At 36.1% G+C, this 20,401-nt stretch overlaps 2 protein-coding genes across 3 annotated transcripts in view; one reads left to right on the forward strand and one right to left on the reverse strand.

The window, feature by feature from the left end:
• The window catches only part of LOC107596211 (UAP56-interacting factor-like), a 7,211-nt gene extending 5,653 nt beyond the window's left edge, over positions 1–1,558 (reverse strand). The window contains exons 1-2 of the mRNA XM_016286890.1: positions 1,232–1,558; positions 476–634 (exon numbers count right to left, since the gene is read on the reverse strand). Of these exons, the coding sequence (XP_016142376.1) occupies positions 476–634; positions 1,232–1,319 (247 nt within the window). The 5' untranslated portion in view covers positions 1,320–1,558. The remainder of the gene's footprint in view (positions 1–475; positions 635–1,231) is intronic.
• Positions 1,559–3,023: 1,465 nt separating this feature from the next.
• Positions 3,024–20,401, forward strand: part of LOC107596131 (leucine-rich repeat and calponin homology domain-containing protein 2) — a 73,053-nt gene continuing 55,675 nt past the window's right edge. For both annotated transcript variants that reach the window (XM_016286786.1, XM_016286787.1), the window contains exon 1: positions 3,024–3,284. In XM_016286786.1, the coding sequence (XP_016142272.1) occupies positions 3,026–3,284 (259 nt within the window). In that variant the 5' untranslated portion in view covers positions 3,024–3,025. The remainder of the gene's footprint in view (positions 3,285–20,401) is intronic.

Here is a 20,401-nt window from a genome sequence, read left to right on the forward strand (position 1 = left end):
CACATGTGACGACCCTGGGCTGGACTCCACTTCGTCCACGGTGAAAGCCGATCGGGCGAGCCACAGCGCAAAGTTGAAGTATTTCCTCAGCAACCAGCACGGATCAGCTCCAGGCATGACGAAGCAGATATCGTCTTCTTTTGGAAGACCAAACAAAGTAGTTTCGCTTTCACAACGAATCATACAGCTCCTTCACGACATGGCGGCCGCAACAACAATACTACAGCGAGAATAAAAGTTACGCCTTCTTTCTTTGCGTGAACATTTGGGCAGCATTATGCAAATCTTCCCACATAGTGATGTAGATATGTGAGAGCCGTTTTAGGTAGGCGTGGCTGAATCTTAACTTTTATAAAGAATATCTCTTTGGATTTGAGACTTTAGTCTTTGCAACTTTACAGATCTTCTTTATGCACCAAGAGCTTGTAACACTACAAATCGCATCATATGACCCCTTTAGGTATCAAATGCTTGCCTTGGTACTGCTGCGCTCCTCGTCTGAGTCCCCTGTGCTGCTGTGGAACCTGGTTGAGTTTCTTCAAGACGTTGTTCCTGTTAGCAGCACGTTTAGTTTTAGCTATGTTGCCAGCTCGGCTCGCCTTCAGTTCCTTCTTATTCAGCTTTATAATGTCATCTGTGAAATAAAAATGAACAAAGTGTTTCACCTCTGGTTTACTTTAAAAGGGCCTCTAAAATAGAAGATTAATGATATGAATGACATATCAGATAATATTTGTGTATATTACTTGTTTGAGCTAAATAGGGGAAAAATAGGTAGTCATTTACAGCATCCAGCATATTAAGGCTCCTTCGCTTTTATTTTATATTTATTTGTTGAGTGGAGGGTTTCCTATTTAAAATCCCTCTCAAAATACGCCAGATATGCATGATAAATCGACAAAAAAAAACTTAAAAGCTGACCAAATAATGAAGGTCTGTATTAATATAGCTGACTGACTCCTAGCCATACTGTGGCTACAGTAAAGATGGATGAAGGTTTTATTTGACATACTATAACTTGCTTAATTTTAGTCATTCACAATCACAGATCATTTCGGTCATTTATTATCATGCTAAACTCAAGGTAAATGATGTGTGTGCACGAGCACGTTGGTTTGACAGCTGACCGCTGTTGCTCGACAAGTCAACACAGAAGCGAAACCCACGGATCCTGCCAACTCATTCAAATCACAATGACTTTAAGTGAATGCCTCGCCTCGCAATTACTAACCTAATGACAAGTCGATTTTGTCCGAGCTTGAAGCGTGAGGCTCCTGCATTTGCTCTGTACTCTCCATCTGAACATCATTCTCCCCCATTTCGTCTCCCAATGTCGTTACGCACGCAAAAGTTTCAGAAGCGTCGCGTGAATAGAAAGCGCCACAGTATTTACTCGATAACTTCCAAACAGAAACGCCACTGACGAGACGAACTATGAAACTTTTTCAATCAACCCGGTTTCAAGGCGCTTTCTTTGTGTCGATCAAGTGAACGGTGAGTCCTAGCAGCGTGACCCGCCCAGCAGCGCTATGAATCTGAGGACCAGTGTGCGACAAGAGCCCGAAATAGCACTGTGTCTAATCCCGGTAGTAGAGGCAGGTCTTTCCAAGGTGCTTTACAACACAACTAGCGGCAGGAATTCAATTCTTTAAAACTTTTCCCTCAGTTATTTTGGTTATCATAATTACAGACAAAACATGTTTTATTCTTAAATATTTTTAGAGTTCATCCAAATTCCCCCCCCCCCCCTCCAGATGTTTACATTTAAACAAAACAACAGTTTTTTCCCTCCGTTTTATTAATTTCAAAACTGTTTTACTACAAAGTCCATTAACAGACCTTTTCTATATATTCGTACAATACTCACAAATTATTATAAACACAATTATAAATAGTTTATACACTAGCTCTAGATATTTACTGCTAATTGTAACGAATTGCTACTTTTTTCTATATACCATGATGATGAAAGGATCTGCATAGTTATTCTCTTTTCTTTTCACTATTATTTTCCAATTGTATTTATTCAGAAAAGCTTTTAATATACAGTAGGCCTAGGCTATATTTTATCAGACATGATTTTTTTTTCACATATTCATATAAAATATTTTTTTCCCGCCCATTTACTTGAACCCTGCTCAGTGCCAATAATAGCCTATGAGCCATTTTGGAGTGGTCGAAATTACTACTTTAGCTAAAACAGAGCTATACAAATGTATGTATAATATAATAATTATAATTATAATTTATGCATTTAGCAGACGCTTTTATCCAAAGCGACTTACAGTGCATTCAGGCTATTAATTATTATTATTTTTTTTACCAGTATGTAAAAAAATATATATTATATTATATTATAATATAATAATTATATTATATTATAATATAATATAATAGCTAATATTTATAATTACAACTTCCTAGTATGTATACTTTTTAAGACCTATTTTAACGTCCATCACTGGGTTGTTTAGAGTTTCAGTTTAATTCCACCGTTCCATACCCTTGTATTGTTGAAGGGGATTATTATTAGTGGCGAGTAGCCTATTTTCTCCATTCAGCCGCCAGGGTTCGCCTCCGAGCTCAGGGCACATGGCCTTTTTCTGTGCCACACCAACCACAGCTGAACACCCGCCGGGCACCACACGAAAGAAGATAAGAAACGCCCTAAAAGGAAAGTCAGTAAACCTTCTTTCTACCTCACTTCACTCAACAGTCACCTCAAAGATTTTTTTAAAAAGCACCTCAAGTATGACTAAACTATAACTGCTTTTGAAAGTGCTTCAACCACTATCCATTCTTCGCGCATCACATAAATATTCCCGATGACAAATAACATAATATTGGTTCACTTATAGAAAATCAAAAGCAAAACACATGAATTTTCTTGGTTTAACACTATACCTGTCGTCAGAGCTGAGCTAATCCCCCGCCCCTTTCCAGTGGTAGCCCATCCCCTCCCCACCTCCGTCTGCGCATGCGCATGCGCGGCACACCAGGCTATTATTATTGTAAGAATAATTTCATGAAAATGGCGGCGAGTCAGGGAGCTGTGGGACCTGCTGTGGCTCTCCAGAGCCAGCATTATCCCAACGTCGCGCACTGGAACCCGGGTGTGATGCAGCAGCAGCAGCAGCAGCAGCAGCAGCACCCGCTACACACCGCCCGCAGTCTGGAACGCGCTCTGGAAGATGCCGTCTGCTCCGGGATGCTCAACATCAGCGGAAGAAAACTGCGCGACTACCCGGGGCTCAACTACGATCTGACCGATACTACACAAGCAGGTGGGTCCGTCAGATGTGGGCTAATCTCCCTGCGTGCTCCACTGACCCGCTTCTCGCGATTCTTGATTTGAAAGGACAACAAAATAACATATAAATCGAAGAGTGTGGGTGCCTTTTTGGTGCATTTGCGCGGCGTGTCAGTGGGTGTTTGTGTATTGGCTACAATAGCCAGTGCACATGGTGCTTGTACGAGACCCGCTTCTCGCGATTCTTGATTTGAAAGGACAACAAAATAACATATAAACCGAAGAGTGTGGGTGCCTTTTTGGTGCATTTGCGCGGCGTGTCAGTGGATGTTTGTGTATTGGCTAGTATCTTGTAGAATACTTGTATCACGCTTTATCTGTCGTGTTTATCATATCCAGCGTGGTGTGGCAAACCCAGTTATAGCTGGCATTATAAATACTGTCTAAAAGGCACTAGCATCCCTGGTTGTTTTGGTTTCACATCTCACTTTCTCGCCAAACCATATTTCATGTATGAATAAAACTAAAGAGAGCACTTCAGCTGGAGGAGACGATCTTCATTAACCTTTGCTCCAGTAATTCAGCAGGTTTTAACATGCAAACCCGTAACAACATTGCACCTATCTATACTGCGAGCACGCGACAACACTATGCTCCCTTTATATTTGACAAATGTATTTATCATTATGGGAACAGTTTATTTAGTGGATAGGGTGTTAAACGATGGTGAAAGGCATTTTTTAAACGGACCATAAGTGCAGATAGCGGCTGTAGTGCCAGACAAAAGATGCTGCCGTTGGTCTTTATAATCTATCACGCGCCTTTCTTCATCCTTTCAGTGGAAATCAATGCGCAAGCAGCCCTTTATATTATACAAGCACACATTTTACTAATATTTAGTATTACGATTTAGATATTTGTAATAGTATTAAAAGCTATTGTTGATCTAAATAATCTTTGGTCTGGCAAAACAGTTTGTACAAGTGGGCTACACTATTATAAACACTGCAGCATAATGTGGATTAGCTATATTTCAGTTGTTTCTGGAGATGTGGTTAGAAATTAAATGGCTGCTTGTCTTTCGGAAGTGTCTGTGGTCTGTAATGGTAGTTTTGCTGCAGCAAACAGCCATTGAGATGTGAAGCAGACAGTGGGAGGAGTGACACTAACCCATTCATTCATGCACACCTTACACACAGCATAGTGTCTACACTCCCATTCAACTGTATTGAGTTACACTAGTGAATAGGTCTTTTGTGTATATTTGACTGTGTCTTACAACCATTTTAGCTGTATGAAGGGTCGTTTGTTTATATCGAGCCTTGTGTTTTGATTCTGTCCGACGGCTTGTGTGCTGAAAGAATGGTTGTTGTAGATAACGCTGGATGTTCATACATTGGTATCGCTGTTTCTGTCAGGGTCGTTGGCATACAGATGGCATTTGTTGATAGTATAAGGCTGCTTGTGTGTGCTTTTGTTTGCGTGCATGTGTATGCATCTATTTGAAAGAGGAAATAGTTGAATGTGCACCAGACTGTCACCTATAAGAGGAAGTGACTTTGTTGCTGAATAAAGAGAAGAAAGCCCTCAACTTGCAATCTGTAATCACATTTGTATTTTGTAAGTGAGATTGCTTGTGTGCTTGTTAGTTTTTGTGTGTGTTTGACAGTTTGACTAGGCTTGAGTATATTGTAAGCATGTTTGTGGTGTGGGTCTGTTCCAATGGCTCAAGTGACCCACTTGGCAGTCCTTGCTATTATTGGCTGGAGTATGAAGACGTCCCCAAGTCTCTGATGTTAAATTGGGACAAAGTTGAACAATTCATTCTCTTTGTCTTTCTTGCATTCTTTTTCGCCACCACGTTTTGCTGTTTTGATCATTTATGTTGCGAGTTAACAACAACAGTCAACAGTTTGCTGTGTATAGCATTGTCATCATATGTGTTTTCTTCATCGATAAACTAGATTCCATTTCTGTGAATTGTCTTTGTATAAAAAATAATATGTATTTTAGGACTGGGTATCGGTTGCTATCTCACAATATGATACCCATACATGTCCCAATTCAGTACACTGCAATGCAACACAGTATTATTCTGTTATTTGATCAGTTTCAATCCCTCTTACGTAGTTTGCTTTAATATTGTCCAGTTTATTGTGCTGTATATAAGGTTTCGGAAACTTTCTGTTTACACTTATTTAGATGACCTGCTTCCTCATTATTTAGGAATTTGTATGAATTAAAATATAAACTAAATACTGAAAAAGAATGGCAATGTATTGATATATGACTGTACCTGATTCTGCACAAGTGTAAGAGTTAGCCTATTTTAGTAATTATGGTATTATTTATATACCATTATTGTATTTATTAATATTGCAAATTAGCTTTTTTTATATTTTTAGTTTATTTTGTTATGTGCTTTTGTCATTTTTATTAGTTTTTTATATTTCTGGATTGCTTTTATTTATTTTATTTTATTTAAAGTTTTAGTAATTTGTATAACTTATTTATTACAGTTAGTTGCCAAGGGAATATTTCTAATTGTCAATTGTTTGTTTTTTTAATTTAAGATTTGTATTTTATTTTGATTACCGAAAAGATTTGTAATAGTTTTAGTTGATAATAACAACTGTTCTGAACACAAGGAAAGTATATTGCAAGTGTTTAAATGTACAATATCCCACCATTGTCCTGTTTGTCTTGCAAAGACCATGTGTGTGCAACAAATGCTTTAAATGCTGAAAAAGTGAGATTTACATAAACAGCAATGGTTAAAGGCAGTGTAAAGGTCTATTTATGTCACTGCAGAAGTGAGGATTGAAAGTCTAGCTGAAGTCAGTGTTCATGTGCGCACTCTTTTCTAAAGACAGATATCTGAACAACTGAAAAAGATGATTTATGTGACAAAGTTTGACCTGATGTGAGATGTTTGGGTTTGTTAAAAATCCCCAACTTTTCTCTAGACTAATCAAGGTTTGTCAGAATGACCAATAAACATTTGTTTTTATCTCAAGCATTATCTTTACATATAAAGTACAAATGACATTTTTTGACAATATTAATGGAAACAAAAGGAGGAAGATAAAATTATGATTTTTTTCTCTTAATGTCAGTGCAGCAGACTTTTATCTAGCTGTAATATGCACTATTGAATATTCAAGTGCAAAGTTGTCTTTCATGAAAATGTTTTGCATTAAGGCAGTTTGTGGTCATGCATGTGTATGAAATATGCATGGATCCTCTGTACACATGTGGTGATGCTTTTAGGGTCCCTGCATTAAAAGCTGATGCAGATGTATGCCTAATGCCAGTCATTAGAGCCTGACCGATATGGTTTTTTTTGTGACCGATACCGATATTATGGAGTAAAAAAAGGCCGATATATTGATATCCTTGAAATTCTCAGCCCCGGACCGTGAATTTAACTACCCCTAACTCCCGAACCCCGGGGGCTATCGACACGGCGGTGGTCTCATTCGAAAGTGGGCCTCTAGACGTACACTCGATTCGCGTTCGGGGGATCCCCCAAATTTGTTACGGAGATATGGCCGTTCAAAGTTTCAATGGTTTTCCATAGACTTAAGCTTTAAAGAGTTTCATCCAGGTCGCCAGTAGCAAACAATGGAGCGCGCTCTGCTGGACAAACTAAGTAATTACACAATTTCAAGCATTTTATCTGTGTTATATGTTCTGTAAAAAAATAGTTTCATATTCACTGATACCGATATATCGGCGACAGGCTCATATCGGCCGATAATGTCGGCAAAACGATATATCGGTCGGGCTCTACCAGTCATAACCGGTTTTACCAGTTTTCTCGATTGCGAACACACTATAACTGATTTATTTGGCCCAATTTTCAAAATCATTCATTCAGTTTTCGAAACAAAAACACGTTTCTCAAATATTTAACACATTTCACCTGTTTTCACACACATTCCAATTTGCTCAGTGTTCTCTGCAAAAGCTACACAAAAACACCCTAATTTTGCACAGGTTAACCATGTTCTCATTCAGAAAACACAAACACACAATAATTACCTCAAGCATCACAATATGAACTCAAATAACACACATTTATCCATCTGTAAACATTAAGTAGCAAAATTGACACAGCAGTCAGAATCTCAGGATGATATAAGTAGTTATTGTGTGCTTTGGAAAATGAATCCTACTTGTGGGAGACAAAGAGGAAGAGGAGAGGAAAAGAAAAATTAAGGGGACGGGGTCAAAATACATTTGTTCCTGATGATATACACAGCAACTGTGGAACTGATTTGTAGCCTTACATTTACATCGGTTATCGGTATCGGCCAAAATTTTCATATCGGTGCATCCCTAGTATTTTTGCAGAACTGAAAGATTACTCTATATTCTATAAGTGTGTTCATATTCAATTCTTTGGTATTCAACCTTTTCTTTTCTAGTGCTTTTCATCTACTGTACTGTAAGATCTCTTTACAGCAGTATAATGAAAAAAATATTTTCTTAAAGTTTATTGTTGAATTTCACTGTATCTGCTATATTTAACATGTATCTTCTCTATTTATGTTGTATACTGTAAGAGACATTGAGCTGTAAAAAAATACCTGATTGCCAAAAGAAGGTTTCTATCAGGACCACTATCGTCAAAGATGATTGACAATTAGCATACAGTTTGGATTGGCGGTATGGTTCTGTTCTGGGCAAGAACTCCCTGCGCATCCATGCAGCCTAGCATGGATGAGAGCAGGGAGAGCAGCGATAACCCCCCCAGGGTAAACAGAACAGAACCAACAAATGTATTGCAGATATCGTTAAAGTTCAATAATGTTATGTACACATTTTAGATTTAGTCTGATTCAAAGGAGAATCAGAAGGCAGAATCCTGACTATCAGAGGAGGAGTTGGGGATGGAGGAGGGTAATTAGCTATTGAGCAATGCGAAAACTGCTGATAATACTGAGGGACCTTATATATGAATGCTTAGATAGGTGTCGTATTCCCATAGGTTGATGGGGATCAGCTGAGAGTCAGCTGATGCGAGCTTGACTAACGTGACCTGCCAGAACTAACGCTACGCTAGATGTTTGCAACAGTGTTATGAATTGATCTCATTAATGTGTAAGACTGTATTGTAGTGTGTGTGTTTCTGAGGGCTTGTGTGTCATGTCTGGGGGCAAAGTTAGTTTTTTCAGCAAGATTGAATGGTTTTGAGTGGAGAGCTTTATTTTGACCTGAAAATTGGAAGTATTGGGAATTGGGTGAGAAGTTATGGATTTGTGTTTAGAGTTTTGAGAAAAAGGAGTCACTATTTAAAGAAATGTGTTTAAAGGGGTCATATGATGTTGCTAAAAAGAACATTATTTTGTTTATTTGGTGTAATGCAATGTGTTTATGCGGTTTAAGGTTAAAAAAACACATTATTTTCCACATACTGTACATTATTGTTTCTCCTCTATGCCCCGCCTTTCTGAAACGCGTCGATTTTTACAAAGCTCATCGGTCTGAAAAGTGAAAACACTCTGAAAACACTCCAAAGAGAAAGGAAAAATTTAAATCGCATCATATGACCCCTTTAAGCAATCGAGAAAAACTGTAACAGCTAAGTGATATTTCGGCTTATTAAGGCACAATGTTTCACCTACCAGTGAGGGTAGGGTAATTACCATGTGTAATTAATCACAGGCCTTATTTAGATTTTAGACAAAACAAAAGGTCATACAGATTCCTGCATGTAAATGTCAAAATCAGAAAAGTTGTACTGTATAACTGAAAATGCTGCTCGGCCCAAATATTCATGGAAAACATAGCTTAGGGTAGTGATTTTATACATGATCCAAAAATCTAAATTCTTTTACTCATTTACTCATTTACAGCCCTCATGTTGTTGCAAACCAGTATGCATTTCTTTGATTTAGATTTTTTGAAGAAAGTTCGACTTCCATTCTATAGACATAAAACACTGAGGCATTTCTCAAAACATCTTCTTTTAAATTCCACAGAATGATGACAGAATTTCAATTTTGGGTGTAGCATTACTTTAAATATTGTCATATGTGAAGTACGTTTAATGTCTTCTTATTGCTCTATTGACAGACGCAGAATCCTCTCTGGCTCTAGGCGGAACCCTTGGGTTCATGACATCATAGTGCTTTAGAGGAAGTGGTCATAAGATGAAAGGTTAATGAACCCTTTTCGCATTTCTGGATTTAGAATGTGGAAGTAAAGAATAGCAGGTTAAACTGTGCAGCTGACATATGAGGGTAAAATAGGAGGAAATATGATAGTCTTACAGTCTTTACAATGGCATGCACTAAATAAAGATCCTATATCACATAATTCTCATCAAGTCACAACTTTCAAAACTAAAACAAAGCTTTTTTTCTGCTAAAAGTTCTACTGTTCAACAGAGTTGAAATCAGTACAGTCCATTAAACACGCTGTATTTCTATCCCTCACAGCCTCTTTTCATTCCTGTCAAAGATTACAGTTTTTCTCAATTGCTTAAACACATTTCTTGAAATTGTGACTCCGTTTCTCGAAACTAAACACAAATCCATAACTTCTCACCCAATTCCCCATACTTCCTATTTTCAGGTCAAAATGAAGCTCTCCACTCAAAACTATTCAATCTTGCTGAAAAAACAAACTTTGCCCTCAGACATGACACACAAGCCCTCAGAAACACACACACAACAACATAGTCTTACACACTAATGAGATCAATTCATAACACTGATGCAAAAACCTTCTTTTGGCAATCAGGTATAATTTTACAGCTCAATGTCTATTACAGTATACAACATAATTAGAGCAGATACATGTTACAGTAAATATAGCAGATACAGTGAAATTCAACAATAAGCTTTACAGTAAGAAAATATTATTTTCATTACAATGCTGTAAAGAGATCTTACAGTACAGATGAAAAGCACTAGAAAGGAAAAGGTCAAAAACCAAAGAATTGCATATGAACACAACAGATTATAGAGTCATCTCTTTCAGTTCTGCAAAAATACAGTACATGTAAGAAGTACTTGGCTACAAATCAGTTCAGCATGAGTTTGAGGGTGTACAACTTGTTCTTCAGTATTTACTGTACATATATATAAAAAGTAAAAGTTCTCTCATCTGAAGTACTGCTGCTGTTCTGTCATTATATTTTATCTGTAAGTAGTATTGAAAGCCTGTAGGCCAGCTGTCCTCATGCACAAGAACATGATCAACTATAGTGCTGTGTATTTCATCCAGAATAAATGTCCTTTGACCCCGTCCCCTTCAGTTTTCTTTTCCCCTCCTCTTCCTCTTTGTCTCCCACTAGTAGGATTCATTTTCCAAATCACATAATCACCTGTGACCATATTTATATCATCCTGAGATTCTGACTGGTGTGTCATCCGTTTTGCTACTTAATGTTCACACATGGATAAATGTGTGCTGTTTGAGTTTATATTGTGATTCTTGAGGTAGTTATATTGTGAGTTTGTGTTTTCTAAATGAGAACATTGTTAAATCTGTGCAAAATGATGCCGTTCTTGTGTAGAGTTTAGCTGAAAACACTGAGCAAATTGGAGCGTGTGTGAAAACAGGTGAAATGTGTTAAAAGTTTTGAGAAACGTGTCTTTGTTTCAGGAACTGTATGAATGGTTTGGAAAATTGTGCCAAACGAATCAGTTATGCACTATAATTAGCAATTGAGAAAAACTGTAAACATAGCACTATCCTGATTAAGGTCTGTTATATTGATGTGTGCAAATAGGAAAGAGGGGTTGTGTAGTGATGCTGTAAACTTCATCACTATAGTGTTGACTGGTTTGCTAAATTAATCCTGCTAAATCAAATATGTCATGTCACTCTGTAAAAAGGGTCCATATTACAGAAAGTAACAGGATGTTCCGAGTAGGGCTGCCACTAACGACTATTTTTATTTCGATTAATCTATCGACTAATTTATCGATTAATCTAAACGATTAATTTCCCACAAAAAATCAACAATTTTACTTATTAAACTATATTTTATTAAACCAAATGAAATCCAAATTTCTATGAAATCCTTTTTTTAAAGCAAAAGTAAAGTGCAACATAGAGTGCAAGAAGCAAGTGTCCATCTCATAGTCCAAATTACTGAAATCAAAGTTCAGTATTATGGTGTAAGAACAGTGGTGTATAAAGTACCTGATAGCCATACTCAAGTAAAAGTACAGATATCCTACCAGAAAATGACTTTGGTAGAAGTTGAAGTCACCGTTTAGAATATTACTTAAGTAAAAGTATGTGATATTTATTGTACTTAAGTATGAAAAGTATTTTATAAATCTTAAACGTACTTAAGTATTGAAAAAGTAAAAGTACAAGAAAATGCAAAATGGAAAAGAAGCAAATAAATAATATATATAAAATGTTCATACACAGCTTGAGTAGCAAGATTGTGTTCAGTTTGAACTCTTTCTTCCATTTTGCATTTTTGGGTAAGAATAAGAAGCACTTCATCTGGTACTTAGTGTCTTTCATTCCAACATAAGAAAACGTTTCTGGAATCTGCATCTGAAATAGAATGTATTTATTTACACAGTTTAATGTACAGTATCTCAGAGGGGACATGGATGCATTTAACCTGCAGTTACAGATGCATAAATAATGTTTTGTTTTTAACATAAAACGCTGAATACTGTTATTTGAAATTATTTTAAGACATAAAAAATTGTCGAAATGTGAAATTAAAACCTCCAGTAGATGACAGCAAGTGACTGTTAATGAGTGAGTCATTGAGATTCAACCAATTCATTCAAACGACTGATTCATTCAGAAACAAAGCATTTGACTCTTTTAATGAGTGAATCACTGAATCATTTTTATCAACCGATTCGTTCAAAAAGCTGATTCATTCAATAATATCCGCGGTTGTGCGCGCACTTGTTTGCACATGAGCATGAGTCTAACTTGCAAACACCAGACCACTGATTCGTCAAACCTGCTTTCCTGCAGTCCGTGTTCTTCTGACTTCTGACTATTTTGTAGTAAGTAACGAATGTGCTTTGGGGAAATGTATCGGAGTAAAACTATACATTTTAATTAGGAAATGTAGTGGAGTAAAAGTAAAAGTTGGCTGTTGAGATCTTGTGACAGGCAGACAGGCCTCAGCTGTCTTGAGACCTCTCTGCCCTTCACAGATTAACACACACACACACACACACACACACACACAGCACTCTCCAGAGACTAAGGTAAATTACACATGATCTGACATGCTGGTCCCATCTGTAAGGTGTCAACTTCAAACTCTGGTGCTCAGCATCATGGTCTTTGTAGTTCAGGTTGCACATCACTGTATAGTGATGCTTTGCAGCACTAAGAACAAAGTTAACCTTAAGAAACTGTCAGAATATATTACTATTTAGCAGTCTTAAGACTCAATGCTACAACTGCTAAGAAATATTAATAAATCTTTATTTTTAAAGGAATAATCACATCTGTTTTCTTTTTAATTTAACAGTAAACCTCTGTTGTGCAGCACTTTGTTTGCCAAAAAATAAAAGGGTTTAATTTTCATTTGATTAGGATAAATTAAATTAATGTTTTATGCCTTCATCTGATTACCAGAAAAATTAAGAACATTTTTTAGGGCCCTATTATTGTTTAAAAAAGGACCCTATACAAAAAAAAGGATAGGTTTAAAATACAGGCATGTGGTTCTTAATTTCTTTTTTATTAATTCACCATTTGTAAACTGTAAACTGATGTTTACTGTTCATTTTTTAGAAATATCAATAGCATATGTATTAAAACTATATTCACTGAATGTAATAAAAAAATTGAGAATCTAATCGAGAGCTTGCGAATCGAAATCGAATAGAATCGGGACAATTGAATCGATACCCAGCCCTAATTTGCATATAGGCTACCCTGCCTCCAGAGCAAGACATCAATGAATGGTTATACATCATCTCACCATAGGCCCCGCCCACTGGCGTTTAGTCGCTTAATGGCTGATGCTTGTTTATGCCGAATGGGAGCATCGTATCGCGTTGTGTCAAAAGCAAATAGAACCCCTTATAATCACTGAGGAAGAATATTCGCTTTGACGTGTCTGGTTTTGACAGCTCATTTGCATCTCTGTACAGACTTAAGAAGGATCTCAGAATCAGGAACAAGTGGATGGTTTAATTTAATGGCATCCTGGATCACATTGGAGAATTATCAGGGCTCGCAAAATCGCTAGCCTGACGCCCGGGGCTAATGTGTTTTCCAGTCAGGCTACCAAAATGTATCACCGCCCTGCACCGATGGGCTTCCTTGATTCGCGTTGTTCACTTGCTTCTAGGGGCGAAACAGATCATAGGTGGTTATTTTCATGTGTTTTGCCAATTTAAACATTCAAGCATTTTAAACCATTAAAGCACAAGAAGAGGCAAAAGAGAACTCAATTTGATACTTGCGTGCACCCTCAAAGCACACACACAGAGTTCCAGACAGCACGTGAACACAGAATTGATTCCTCTTTCATTGTCTCTTTGCACTTGAACAGACACGTACACACAAAATTCTTTTTTTTTTGTTAACAACTGTTTATTGAATTTTCTTCTGGGAATAGTAATATACAACAAAAAGCAACTGTGCAAATTTAGAACCCAACCCATCCCAAACCTGGTAGACTTTAAAAAAATAAAATAAAAAAATAAAAAAATATTTGTATAATAAAATAAAAAATAGTAATAATTAAAATAAATGAATTAACAATAATAGATAAATAAATAGCAATAAAATATATTTTTTTACAAAGACTTTAGAAAAGCTGACAACATTAAAAGCTGAATGCAATAAATTTACAGTTTTCACATTAGATCCATGTATACGAGAAGTTGAGAGTTCCATCGAGATAATGTCCAACAAATACACAGTCCAGGTTCGTCTGTCTATTGTGTGAGGATGATTCCAACGGTTGACTGTACACACAAAATTCTCAAGATACCTGTCTCGTCAAGTATTCTCTTAAAAAGTCAGTTATGTTCTAGTGACGGAAAACAGTTGATAAATATCATTATATCATTATATATCACAACTTTAACAAAAATTCATCTGTATTTATACAGTGAACACTATGCAGTGTTATTTTACACTTAATTATTACACTTCTGTGCCCTCAATCTAATGTTAGACCTTACTTTATTTGTAGTTTTGTCATATTTTATTTAGATCTATGCTGTAATATGATCCGTGTTTTGTGCTCCGTTGCACCCCTACACTCTTGACTTGAAGTTTTTGATTATGCTGATTTGTCCACAGTGAAGTTCAGCCAATATCTGTTTTATTCGTGGTAGTTAAATTAATTTTGGGCTACCAAAATCTGAAGAATGCCTGCCCAAAGCGCTAGGGATTTTGAAGTTTTGAGAGCCCTGGGATTATATGTCTTAAAGGGGTCATATGATGTTGCTAAAAAGAACATTATTTTGTGTATTTGGTGTAATGAAATGTGTTTGTGGTTTAAGGTTCAAAAAACACATTATTTTTCACATACTGTACATTTATTGTTTCTCCTCTATGCCCCTCCTTTCTGAAACGCGTCGATTTTTACAAAGCTCATCGGTCTGAAAAGCGAGGTGTGCTGTGATTGGCCAGCTATCCAGTGCGTTGTGATTGGCCGAATACCTCAAGTGTGTGACGGAAATGTTACGCCCCTACCATACTGTGATGATGCCCTGTCAGGCCGGAGCGATGATTCAAAAACATGAAAACCCAGTTATAAACGAGATATTCGTTGCATCCAGTGGGGACATAATTATGGATTATAATAACTTATACTGTCTTTTTATAAATTGAGTTGCATCGCGCCGCGTAAACATAAAACCATGTCTGCATTTGTGATCGGAGAAATGACAAACAACAAGCCCTACTCTACACTGCCCAAAACTCGCGTTTGAATCATCAGTGACAAATTCTTTAAATATAAAAAACGTACTTACAGTCTGAGTCAGAACAGCCGGCATTGTAGTCTACTCTACCAGGATCAGGAAACAGTTCTCCATAAAATGTGCTGCACACATCTGAATATTTGGGTTGAAGTGTTCTGGAACAGTGTTGTAAATACAACTTAACCACTGATTTCTAGTCGTGTCCATTTTTGGAAGGCCAAACAAAGTAGTTTCGCTTTCACAATGAAAGACGACCAAAGAGAAAGGAAAAATTTAAATCGCATCATATGACCCCCTTTAAAGGAACTGGCCACATAAAACAGATAATTTCAGACAGAGGGTTGAAATAATTGTTTTTGCGCATATATACTATATATATATATATATATATATATATATATATATGTATAAATATATATATACACACATATATTTGGAGGAAAAAACATTAACATCTGCTTTTTTTGTTTACTGTTTGTTAAAGCTAATTTTGTTTGTCTAAACAGCAAAAAAAAAAGTGAATTGATTCAGATGTGAATAGTCGGATCAGATTTCATCTGATTTTAATTTTTCAGGACATTTGTAGCATCAAGCTAAGTTTAACTGTTCTTAGTACACTCATTTTCATTCACTCTTACTTCTGTGTGAAATTCACTATTAGTCTATTGTGAATGAGTGAAGAACTGTCAGCGGTTTTGGAAGCTGTATATGAACGAATAAATAAAACATTGCTTATACCTCTCATGCTCCTCTTATGTTTACCATCTTGGTAATATTTCATGATGTAAACATCAACAGAGGCATAATTTCCCATTTCTTCATCTTTTTTCCCCCACACTGACACCTAATTTCATTTATTTTATGAGAAAGTCTCCTGGCGTAGTGCTGACGTTTTCTTCATTACTGTGTGTAGATGTGCTGAATATTGAATGCTTTGTTTGTACAAGTGATCCAATTTCATGACTTGAGTTAATTTCATGTCGTTTTGATACACACCACTTGCTGATGTGTAGTGTTTTTTAGAGATATATAAAGTTCAGTTTTCAAGTAGTTCAAAGAATGTAATCGGAATGTCTTATAGAAAAAAGTAATGTCTAATAGTCTTAATTGGATTGGAAAAGATCATTTTATTTTAAAAGATTGTCCTGGTTTGTTGGAGCAGTTGTGTATTGTTTCTGAGCTCTCGCTTTGTCCTGTAATACTGAGACGGGCTGTTTCAGATTGTCGCTTTTAGTTTTAAAATGAACAAAATATGGTTATACGTCCACATATCAACACGTATTTAAGCAGCCGAATAAACATAGTCAATCAATAGTCATCAGAGTTATATGGCAGCCTGACATGGCGATTGCCTTGTGTCTGAACTCATAGTCTGAGCTTCTTTTCATGGTTTTTAGGGATGAGGGCATGCCACCAAACCTGTTTATGTTGGCATCTAGCTAATATGGCAAGCTTCTGCTAACTAAGTGACAGATGAATTGAAACCAGAATACAGTAGCGTTTGATTGGGCATCAGTGACAAAAGATAAAGAAAGCATGTTATCTACCCTCAATAAAAGGGGTTAAAGTCGATAAGCCTGTTTATTTTATTATCCTATAGTTAGTTACGCTTATTATATGATTAGTTTAAATCTATTAAGTCAGTTAGTTTATTAGTTTAAATCCACAGTCTGGTCCAGACAGTCTCATTCTTATCCTAAGGGTGCCAGTGTGTCACTGATGACCAGAAACAACAAAACGGTAAATAATAATGTGTCCAAACACATATCATTAATAAGATATATTAAATCATGTGGAACTAGTGATGAATTTTAAGTCATACTGGGTCATACTGATTGTGAAATTATTGAATGTGTATCTGTATAAAGGTTTTTTTTTGGAGTAAAAAAAACGAACACACAAAAGAATGTTGTATGTGTCTAAGGGGAAATACTGCATCATATGACATATATGTTTAGCTGTAAAGTCCTTGGTAGACAGTGAAACATTATACAGTGAGATGCTGTTTCACTTGACTCCCTTAATTCAGATTCTTTTCACTCTCACTCACTCACTCACTCTCTCTCTTTAACACTCTTTGTCCTCAGATTGAACATAATTGGATAGATTTACTATTATATAACAATCATTCAGTGCAACATTTTTGAAAACGCCTGCCAGGGTGAAGATTTTTTAAATCTCCAGTTGCAGTGTTATCGTATAGACAGCGAAACCGGAGTTTTTGGCTTGTGACGTCGGAGCATGCACGGTTATTTCCGCCTACTGGAAACTTTTTCAGGCTTCTGATTGGCCAACATGGCTTTACGGTTGAGATTATATCGCCACCTGTTGGTTTGGTATGCTCTTGACAGTGCTTCATAGCATGCATTTGTGTTTTCATATGGATGGAGATTTTTTTTAAACGGTAGAAGTAAAAACTCTTTTTATAAAAATAACCGTTTACGTGTGGACATGGCCTGAGACTGTTGCTCAAGCAAGTTTATGCGAGGAAGCTTTCTATGTGTTTGCACGTAATCTTGGTGTTAAAGTTGCTTTGATTCTCTGGATTCACAGCTTATTTATATGCAGTTACTTCTTTAAACCATTTGTAGGTTGATTTCTCTAAAATGTGTAAACATTGTGACTCTGGTGCTATCAAAACATTACTTGGTTGTTTAAGCATCCTGGCCAGCCCTACACAGAAATACTGAGTCTATGACAGCTTTGTCTGATCATATTCAGAAAGAGTGATGTTTTCTGAAATTCTGTTTGATGCTGCTAGTAGTGCAGAAATAGCACACTTAAGCATTATCGTAGTTCACCCCAAAAAATACTATTCTGTTATTTTATGCACCCTCGTGTCATTCCAAATCCATAAAACTTTTGTTCATCTTTGTAACAATAATAAAGATATTTTTAATAAGGTTTAATAAGGACCAGTAAGGTTTGATCTCACGTCATACACACATTACAACTGTAAAAAATGATTAGAGAATATTAAAATATCTTCATTTGTGTTGGATGTTTTATGGGCTTGGAATAATTTGAGGGTAAGAAATTGATGACAAATTTATTTATTTATTAATTTTTAAACGGTAGAAGTAAAAACTCTTTTTATAAAAATAACCGTTTACCGTTGAAATTCTGTTTGATGCTGCTAGTAGTGCAGAAATAGCACACTTAAGCATTATCGTAGTTCACCCCAAAAAATACTATTCTGTTATTTTATGCACCCTCATGTCATTCCAAATCCATAAAACTTTTGTTCATCTTTGTAACAATAATAAAGATATTTTTAATAAGGTTTAATAAGGACCAGTAAGGTTTGATCTCACGTCATACACACATTACAACTGTAAAAAATGATTAGAGAATATTAAAATATCTTCATTTGTGTTGGATGTTTTATGGGTTTGGAATAATTTGAGGGTAAGAAATTGATGACAAATTTATTTATTTATTAATTAATTTATTTTTAAGCTGAAACATGATGTCTGCCATAGAGATGCACCGATTGACCGGCCCGGATCGGTGACCGAGCTGATTCTGAGTGATCCTTTTATTGCCAGCGGCGCCGGCAATGACGTCACAGCCACGCGCACACTCACAGTCGCGTGTAAACATGTCATTTCGTGTGAGAATGATCCTAATTTTAATTGCATTCAGTGTAAACGGCGACTGATAATGTATTTATGTCGTGCCAGATGAGGCTTGCACAGTCTGAGTGAGTGTGTGAGAGAGACAGCACACACAAAGTAACTCACAGAAATGTATTATATGCATAATGCGGTAGAAAAAAAAAGACATTTACAAATTATGATTTAGGTAAGCAACATTATACGGCCATGATGTTTCCCCGGATATCAACACGATTGCAATGTGACACTGATTTTATACAATAGTATTTCAATAAACAAGAAGTTAAAATTAAGTGACTTAGATTTTAGACAAAATATTGACTGTTATTGCTCAATTTTGCTGACGAAAATAGTTCCGATCAAAGCCACAGCAGAACTGTTGTGTCTCTGAGCAACACACAGTGGTGTTTCGTTACTGAATGAATCCACGTTTTTGAACGAATGGAGTGAGTCAATGATTCAATGGCCCATTCATAAGGACAGTAGTCACTTGCCTCGTTTCTGAATTAATCAGCTGTTTGGATGAATCAGTTGAATGAATGAATAAATGACTCACTCATTAAAACTGACATTTGCCGCCACCTACTGGTAGTTTAGTCATATTTAAAAGTAGCGTTGCATTTTTTCAACATTTATTTGTATGTTTAAAAAAATATGTAAAACATTAATCTTATAAAATTATTTATGCATTTGTAATTTTGCAGTGTAAATGCATTTATGGCACCTCAGTTTCATCAAACTGTCTGTGTAAATGCATCTAATGCCACTTCAGATGCAGCTTCTGTTTCCTAATGTGACACTGATTTTATACAATAGTATTTCAATAAACAAGAAGTTAAAATTAAGTGACTTAGATTTTAGACAAAATATTGACTGTTATTGCTCAATTTTGCTGACGAAAATAGTTCCGATCAAAGCCACAGCAGAACTGTTGTGTCTCTGAGCAACACACAGTGGTGTTTCGTTACTGAATGAATCCACGTTTTTGAACGAATGGAGTGAGTCAATGATTCAATCGCCCATTCATAAGGACAGTAGTCACTTGCCTCGTTTCTGAATTAATCAGCTGTTTGGATGAATCAGTTGAATGAATGAATAAATGACTCACTCATTAAAACTGACATTTGCCGCCACCTACTGGTAGTTTAGTCATATTTAAAAGTATCATTGCATTTTTTCAACATTTATTTGTATGTTTAAAAAAATATGTAAAACATTAATCTTATAAAATTATTTATGCATTTGTAATTTTGCAGTGTAAATGCATTTATGGCACCTCAGTTTCATCAAACTGTCTGTGTAAATGCATCTAATGCCACTTCAGATGCAGCTTCTGTTTCCTCAGCAGTGGAAAGATAGAGTTTGTTAATACTAATTTAATTTGAATGGTAACAACTCTACAGTTTCTTATTATTCTAACTGAATTAATTAAAACAAATTAAGAATTTGATGTGAAAGATAAGGTTAGGGGGAAAAAATGACCATTTATAAACAAATTGGGAAATGACATCTGTTTTGTTACATACAGCAACTCATTTTAAGTCAACAATTTCTTCCTCTTTCCAGTCACGGAGCACTTTATTTTGAGAGTTGTTTAAGTGAGAGAAAATCTGTAACTTAGTCCAGACTGGAGGAATTTT

Source organism: Sinocyclocheilus grahami, unplaced genomic scaffold (assembly GCF_001515645.1).
Source record: "Sinocyclocheilus grahami isolate Dianchi unplaced genomic scaffold, SAMN03320097.WGS_v1.1 scaffold215.1, whole genome shotgun sequence".
Classification (NCBI taxonomy): Eukaryota; Metazoa; Chordata; class Actinopteri; order Cypriniformes; family Cyprinidae; genus Sinocyclocheilus; species Sinocyclocheilus grahami.